The sequence below is a fragment of the Lactuca sativa genome, chromosome 8 (assembly GCF_002870075.4).
Source record: "Lactuca sativa cultivar Salinas chromosome 8, Lsat_Salinas_v11, whole genome shotgun sequence".
In the NCBI taxonomy this organism is placed as follows: domain Eukaryota; kingdom Viridiplantae; phylum Streptophyta; class Magnoliopsida; order Asterales; family Asteraceae; genus Lactuca; species Lactuca sativa.
In genome coordinates, this window is record NC_056630.2 from 37,626,928 (window position 1) to 37,635,525 (window position 8,598).

The 8,598-nt window shown below is 33.5% G+C and overlaps 1 protein-coding gene across 2 annotated transcripts; it reads right to left on the reverse strand.

Annotated features, from left to right (window-relative positions):
* Window positions 1–470: 470 nt before the first annotated feature.
* LOC111914322 (alcohol dehydrogenase-like 7) lies at window positions 471–3,431 on the reverse strand. 2 transcript variants are annotated; one of them, XM_023910094.3, is made up of 10 exons: window positions 3,231–3,431; window positions 2,960–3,096; window positions 2,803–2,849; window positions 2,216–2,541; window positions 1,977–2,059; window positions 1,744–1,819; window positions 1,599–1,663; window positions 1,303–1,398; window positions 898–1,062; window positions 471–714 (listed from the first exon to the last, which is right to left on the reverse strand). In XM_023910094.3, the coding sequence occupies exons 1-10, from the start codon at window positions 3,280–3,282 to the stop codon at window positions 598–600; spliced, it is 1,164 nt and encodes a 387-aa protein (XP_023765862.1). In that variant the 5' UTR covers window positions 3,283–3,431; the 3' UTR covers window positions 471–597. The 2 variants fall into 2 exon arrangements, with proteins under 2 accessions (XP_023765862.1, XP_042753571.1); XM_042897637.2 differs by lacking the exon at window positions 2,803–2,849 and having other exon boundaries at window positions 3,231–3,389.
* Between the last annotated feature and the right edge of the window lie 5,167 nt (window positions 3,432–8,598).

Sequence of the window (8,598 nt, forward strand, 5' to 3'; positions counted from 1 at the left end):
CGCTATTTCGTATCTATCATGTTACTAAATTAGGACATCTCATTCCGTAGATATTATGTATGTTTTCCATAGGTAATTTCCTACGGAAATTTTCCGTAGCTATTTTCTATAGCAACATATTGTTTTCTAGTAGTAAAATGTTGATTTTATATGTTGTCATACCTATGTGTATCTCAACAAGTTTTCAAGCCTAAAATACACTTTTATACATATGCCTTAAGTGACATGTGATTATGATTATTACCATAGTGGATGAGGAGATAAGAGATAATTTAGTCAATTATTTGGTGATGCCTTGGAATTGTTAGATATTACTTGTTTGTATTGTCTTTGATAATTGTTAAACATCCCTCTTATATAATTTACAAATATTTATGGAGTTCGGATATTTTAAGAATATGGTTTTCCGATGTCAGACTGTTGTATTATTTATTTTTTAAGTGGTGACAATACTATTTCAAAAGGCCCTATGTTTCAAACGCTTACATTATTTGAAATGTTAATGAGGAAGCTAACATTATCGTTATCTTGTTGCTGCATATGACACATACATTTACAGCTAATGAAAAAAAAAATCCATCATCGAATGAAGTTAGATCATTTGTTCATATAAATCACACATCGTAGGCTCTTCCCTTCAAGGAGCAAGTCAAAAGCCTTGTTGATGTCATCAAAGTTAACCTCATGTGTCACGAATTCATCCAGTTTTAGTTCCTGGATACACATCGAATCATTAAGTTCTGGTTGTTTAATTATATTCTTTTCTTATTATATTTTCTTGTGTTGGTTTAATCATCATTGTAGGACAGCTACCCATATAAATCTATAAAATGAAAACTCTTTGGTTTGACCTTAAAAGTCAAAGACGGAAAACTAGAGAGGCAAGATTCCCGTTACCTTATCCAAATAGAGTTTTTCGAGGAGATGTATATCGGATTTTGGTTTCAAACCTCCAAAAAACGATCCCATGAGTGATTTCCCACTGTAAAGTATCTCAAAAGAACTCAAGGTCAACATGGCCCCAGGGTGGTCAATCCCCACCATAACTGTTTTTCCCCATCCCTGAAGATTACATTCACAGATGAAAAAGAATTCAATTTGTTCATAAACTAGAGTTGGAGATGATTAAAAATCATATAGGCCAGTAGTAGGCCATTTGACATTTTCATGGGTCCTATTTATCGAAGGAGAAATGATAGAAAACCACAAAATAGAAAACAAATAAAATTGGTATATAACCATATACAATGGATTATCATATTGTTGAAAGATAATCATATTTAGGATAGAGATAGAATTGACCTTTCTACAAGAAGCATAAGCTTCATTCACTAGTGATGTCAAACCAACGCACTCGAAGCAATAGTCAGCACCCCCATCAGTCATCTCAATAATTATCTACTTCAAGCAACAACTCTATGTTACAAAAATCATATTAACATCTTAAAAATAATATGAAACATATATATATATATATATATATATATATATATATATATATATATATATATATATATATATATATATATATACTTTTTAATTAGTATAATGAAGATAAAACTATGGTGAACTCGGAACCAAGTGCATGTTTAAGTTACCTGGCTCAAAGTTTTGTCACCAATGTTACTGGAGTTCACAAAATCAGTTACTCCAAATTTCTTTCCTGTAAATAAAACACTATATCAATATGAAACTCACTCAACTTAGTAAATAATTGTTTTAAAGATTCACATTAGAAATTACCTATTTCACACTTATCTTGGTTCACATCAATACCAATGATCCTCTTAGCTCCACATAGCCTTGCTCCCTCAGCAACCTATAAAACATAAAGATCATAAACATCACAAAAACGTATATATAATAATCCATGATCAAGTTATCAGTTTTGTATATTATCTGGTTTACTTTTTCCTATCACAATACTCATACAACTATAATAAAATAATCTTGAAATGAATTAAGTGGAATCATACTGCTAGCCCAATTGCACCAAGTCCAAATATAGCAACTGTTGTTCCAGCTTCCACTTTCGCTGTTTTCCATGCAGCACCTACCCCTGAAAAAAATATATATAAATACAAAAACTTTATATATTTATCACCAATTATCATCAACATGTAATTAGCAAACGACTTTAAGAAGAATAATATATATATATATATATATATATATATATATATATATATATATATATATATATATATTTACATACCAGTTGATACTCCACAACTTAAAAGGCAAGCTCGATTTGCTGGGATTGTTGGATTAATTTTAGTTACATGAGCAATGTCAATCACTGTGTACTCAGTAAAACTTGATACATTCAAGAAATGGTATAAAGTGTCTCCATTGATGTCTGTGAATCTGCTTGTTTCATCTCTTTGCATTCCATGAGAAGGTCTTGGAGGGAAATTTGTACATAGGTTGCTTTTTGCGGATAAACAATCTTTACATTCACCACAATCGGCTAAAAATATTGGGATCACAGTGTCTCCTTCAACAACTTCATGTACACCTTCTCCTACACTCTCTACTACCCTTTATTGCAATACAATAAAATGATTATAGTTGCATATATAAATATATATATTTTTTCATTCCCTTCAAACCATAAAAATTGCAAGTTTAAGTATTTGATAATGTCGGAATTCTTTTGTTAACATCAATAAAACACTTCATTTATGTTGAAGAAAATAAGACTGGGATACTATTACAAAGAAATATATTAACCAATGTCCAAAATAATTAAACCAAGAATGATCATATTATTAATTAATTAGATGGATCACAAGATTTTACCCTACTGCTTCATGACCAAGTATTATGGGGAAAATAGCAGGAGGATGCTTCAAAAAAAAACAGTGGTTAGTTAACATCAATAAAACACATGACAGATTCAAATTTGAAAAAAAAAAAAATGTAACATCGTTGGATTTTGAAATCAGTAACTATCTACCTCCAGTTTCCAAAAGGTAACATCAGTATGACAAAGAGAAGTGCATATGATTTTGATTCGGACTTCATGATGATTTGGTGGGGCCACTATCACCTCCTCTATCACCAGCGGCTCTCCTGCTTTCCTAGCAATCGCAGCTGCCAAACGACACAGAAGTTCATTAGTTTTTGAGAAGAAATCAAACTTGAAATTTCACATTTGAAACTGATTTTTTTGGTTCGAATTCAAAACCATGAACTTATATATCTTAAAAGTAGATTGACGACATTACCTCTGCACTTGATGGGCTTTCCGGCGGTGGTGCTGGCCCTTTTTCCGTCCATAATCAACGGCAAGAACTGGTTTCTTTCCCTCACACGAACAGACAAGAGTTGTGGTTTTGGATTCTATTCTGAAGTTGTATAGTGGTTGACACTAAAAACAGGTTGGACCACCCACCACCAACGCCCGTTTAGTTTACTTTTTATCTATCAATCATTATCACCTAACATATATGTTTGATTTCATCATATAGATATATCAATAATACTGTTTGTGCCAGAGTGTTTTTAGCATCATAGAAGTTCCCATTAGCTATCTCTATAGTGTTGGTTTGACTAAAAAACAAGAATTGTTTCTTTCAATGATGATGTTGGCATAAAAAAGGAACCGTGTCATTATTGTGTTATTAAAAAAACCATTTTCTTTAAAATATGCAACTAAAAAACACAAAACTTATTTTTTTTTGTTTGGAATGATGGGAATTTTTTTAATTAAAAGACAAATAACAATTAAGGGGTGTTTGGATTAGCTTGTTAGCTTATTGCTTATTAGCTTATTTGTGGTGAGAATAAGCAATAAGCAATAAATAATAAGCATGGGGAGAGATGCTTATTAAAATTAGCTTATTTAGCTTAATAAGCTGGATTTTATCCAAACATTCAAAATTAGCTTATTGTGGGAATAAACAATAAACACCTCTTTTTTTCCTATCCAAACACCCCCTAAAAAGGCTCTACAGAAACACAAACATAACTACAACATGTACAACAATATATGAGAAAGCTAGCATGACTACTACACCAATCGGACTAATTAAGACTAGACACATTAGCTATACTTTTAAAATAAAGGAACAAATGCACCTCCATGTCATTAGTTCGCTAAGGACGCGTCATCACAATATCCCTGAAGATCTTCATATTTCTTGCTTTCCAAATGAACCAAATATGTAGAAGAACATTCTCTCAAGAAGTTTACCACAGTTATGAAAGGAGCTGAGAGACTTCATGACGACGAGTGTGGTACTATTGCAAGCTTGCTAGACCATAGCTATTTGAACAAATGGTCCGTTGAATACATATTACTTTTATGTAAACAAGAAAATGTCATCCTTAACGCTCAATCCTCGAGACATTCCACAATCCAGGAGGAACCGATGTGAGGGGTTTATTTTTCAATCAAAGGGAATTGGAAAAAGAAGTAGATGAAGGGTCTTCTATGCATTTGTTGTGTATGGTTGAACCGAATCACCCCGAGGCGAAGATTGTGATTCCGGGGGAGGTTATTGTAAATCTTAAAATATGATTTATAAAATTTTCAGACTTCTGAAAATCTGATATGTCATATGTGAATTATGGTTTTAAAAAACTGGTGTATTTTTTATTCCTGAATAATGTGATATGGTTTTTCTGAATAATCTGATGTATATGAAATTTTGATGTATCTAAAAATGTTATATTTTAATTTCTGAAACACTGATGTATCAAATTTTAGAAAATATGATGTTAATAATCAATTTCTTAAAGACCGTTTTTTGTTTTTGTATAGGATGTGGTTCTGGATAGCTAAGTTCTACGAAAAAAAGCTTTACGAAATTGTAGTTATTGAAATCTTATCTTCTTGAGTCCCTTGACTCAAGAAATTAATTGGATTAGCAATTGGGTATCGAAAGTTAATGTCTATGAAGTCTTGATTATCATAAAATAAAATATGTTTTTGCTTCAAAAAAATGCATTGTGGCATCGTTTATATGTTTTTGTTTGTACAACATGATTTAGTTTGACAATAAAATTTATTTCCCTTTTGCTATATATATATATATATATATATATATATATATATATATATATATATATATATATATATATATATATATATATCACTAGTATAAAAATATCCTATGGTCACACTTTTCGAAAAAAGACATGTCAAACTTTTTATTAAAAGTGTGGCTAAAGGTCACTAAAAATTTTGGAGATTGTTTTTGGATACATTTAAATTAGTTTGTGTGGCCACTGTATAGATAATCAGAACTTTAACCACACTTAATTATACCAAATGTGACAATTATTAGACACACTCGAACATTGTGGCCATATGTCACCATCAACCACAATTACTGATTAACATTATAATACTTTTTTTATATGAGACAATAGATAAATATATGGTGACATAAGACAAATGTATATGTTTCTATATCTTGGTACCTTTTTAGACACATGAAATCCATTGTAGCTAACAGGTGATGCATATGGCCACATTAAATATTTGTGTGTCCATAGGGTTGTGTTTACTAGTGACTTAGTAAAAGCAATAAAACAAGTTACTTTTAGTGGTTTATGGTCATGTTCATGTTATCATGTGTGTCAAAATATGATGAATTGGCTTTAAAAAAATATTGTGAGTGTAAGCAAGATTGTAGAACTCGTTATTCGGTACTTGTTCGGCCGACTATTGATGGGTTGTCAAGCCCACCAAGCAAATTACACCCTTTGATTGCTAAATAAACGTAATATAATGGTAAAAAGGGGGTATCGATCCTCGGGGAAATGGTGGTATTCAATCACCAATGCAATTCAATAGAACTAGTGAAATTAAACTAACTAACTACAATTAAACTAAAAGGGGGGGGGGGGGGTGGGGGTGATTACTTGAAAACTAAAATACTTGAATAACTAAAAACCTTGCAATTAAGCAAGTTGATGAAATGCTCAAAGGTTGAGAATAATTGGTTAACTAAGGCAATTTAACACAATGAACATTTGTGTGTTTATCATTAGGATCTAATATAAAGCTTATCCTTCATCCCAAATTGGTTATAGCAATCATGAATATTAGGATCTAATATAAAGCTTATCCTTCATCCCAAATTGGTTATAGCAATCATGAATCATGATATGCCAAGATTCCTCATAGGTAGTATGGAGGTTGGGGAAGCCCACAACACACCTTCTTAATTAAGATCAAGGGTCAATTGAAGCAATTAATCCCAAGAAATCAATTAGCCTTAAGAATGAAGGAATCCCCAATTCCTAGAGGATGTCAAATGCTTACACATCCATAAAGGAGTTATGATTCATAAGCTAGAGATGATTTCTACCATCATAAAGCCTTTGTTCTAGATAAATTCAATGATCCAATGCAAAATCAATGAAACAAATCAACCATTGCTCAATCAAATACTAAGCTCATGATCAAAGCATCAAATAAGCATAAGAATTGTAAACTAGAATCATAATCCTTCAAAACCCACAAACATTCATTGGTTTTCAGCCAAAGTCAACCAAATAAGAGTATTAGCCACTCATGGCAACAAAGTAACAAGAACAATAATCTAATTACATAAAGAAACTACCTAAAGATGAAAGGAAATGGTTTCTAGCTCCCAAAATCGCCTCTTGCAGGTCTCCAATGGTGAAAAATCGTGAATGAGCCTCTAGATCTGATCCCCAAGAGTTATGGTGTGCCAAATGACCAAAATGCCCAAACTGGGCAGTTGCGCGGGTACCCGCGCGACGAAAATTCCACCTGCGCAAATGTTGATATAGTGTTATTGGTCCTTCATTCCACCACTCCACCCTTCCACTACCAAAGATTTCTTTAGTCCCCCCCCCCCCCCCCCCCTTGTCCATGTAATTTGAATCCACCAATCATCATTTAGCCACCAAATGGATGCTCCAAGCCCAAAATTAGAAATTTATGATCCATCTTCACAAGCCCAAATAATCCAAGCTAATAACTTTCAAAGCCCAATTCTTCCTCTTTGATTCCGCCAAGCCCAATAATGCCTCGGAAGCCCACTAAGACCGTCTCCAATCAACCCGCAACCGCAACAAGCACCGAAAAACCTACAAAATATCTAATGCAACAGTATGATCCATAATAAAGAAAATAAAGAATATACAATACAATAATGATAAAAAGATCTAAAAAAAATCTAAAATAAACTAATAAAAGTAAGGAAATAAAATAAGCTATCAAATCACCTCAAGCTTAAACCTAACTTGTCCTCAAGTTAGAACAAGACTAATATGAGATCGGGATGAGCTAAATTAAAAAGGAAAAAGAAAGGTACCATAGAACTTGGTCAACATCAGTCAACATGGTCAGAATTAGTCCTTCAGGGACCCTACATATATTCAAAATGTTCCCCGCTTTAGAGCCATAAACCACATTCTCAACCACTTGATGGGCGAATAGATCACGGTTGGATGCGGTCACAGTGTGCAAGACAAAGGAAACAGAGATGCGCCCAGTGGGGGCACTTTAAATCACCAATGTAGACCATAGTCCACGAAGGAAAGGCGCCTCTTCACACACTATGATTCCTACATTTGTCAGGCCAAAGTGTATAATAACGAAATAGGGCTTTGCAGCACGGCCTCCGGGCAAACATCCGGTTTCAGAGGCTTCTCCCTTGTACTGTCCTTTACAGTCTACCGTCTCATCGTCGGGGCCTTTTCTCACCAAAAATCAAAAATAAAATAAAATAATAAAAATTCTACTTAACCTAAATCTAAACCTAACAACCTAAATCTTCAATCTTGAACTTTTGTTATTGGGTCTTCAATCACATTTGCTGCTTGACATTCAGATTTTTTTTTTGAATCATATATAACATGAGTCTTGAACTTGGAATCTTGTTCTTCTTTTTGTGTTGCTCTTTTTCTTCATTTTTCTTCTTTGCTTTTGTTGCTTTTCTTGAATCATCTTTAATAGGCTCTTATTGTCTTCACTTTTTCAAATTTCTTCATTCTTTGTGTTGCTTCTTGGAAGGTCTAAGGAATTTCACCAAGTAACATAGGACTCCAATAGTGAAAATTGAGTGATAGATAGAGGCTAATATGGACACCTAATGATCATTGACAATGTGCCAAGATCAACTAAAAAGGGTCGGGAATGACTCAAAAATGGGTGTTACCGAAAAGACTTGGTCCCAAAAGATGTGAATTGGGGGACCCACTTCAAAATTCATCAAGCACCTCAATGCACGATGTGGTAAACAAAATCTATCTAACTATCTACTCTAGACCCCTAGAAAAATGATAACCTATCCTAAAAAGGCGGTGAGAATCTAACTAAGCAAGGCTCGGACGAGACTCGGGAGTACTAAGGGGTACTCCCCCCAAAACCAAGATGTGAGTCTTCAATATCTTAAATGTCTTCAAAATACCTTACCGGGCTAGTCTTTGCTCACACACATTGGCATGACCAACCACATCCCTCCGCACCTAGATCCAATCAAGCTACCTACATCTGACCTTCACACAAGCGGTCTTAAAATGGTTTGTGAGGCTCAAAACGTGTCCCACTTATCAAATACAAGGAATTCCATATCAAGACCCGGGACCAATCTATGATTCAATACTTATGAC

Coding starts and splice junctions, on each gene's coding strand:
- LOC111914322 (XM_023910094.3), bottom strand. CDS start 3,282: ATGGACGGAAAAAGGGCCAGCACCACCGCCGGAAAGCCCATCAAGTGC. Junction 2,850..2,959: donor TTACCTTTTGGAAACTGGAG/GTAGATAGTTAC, acceptor TTTTTTTTGAAG/CATCCTCCTGCTATTTTCCC. Junction 1,664..1,743: donor CCAAGATAAGTGTGAAATAG/GTAATTTCTAAT, acceptor TTTTATTTACAG/GAAAGAAATTTGGAGTAACT.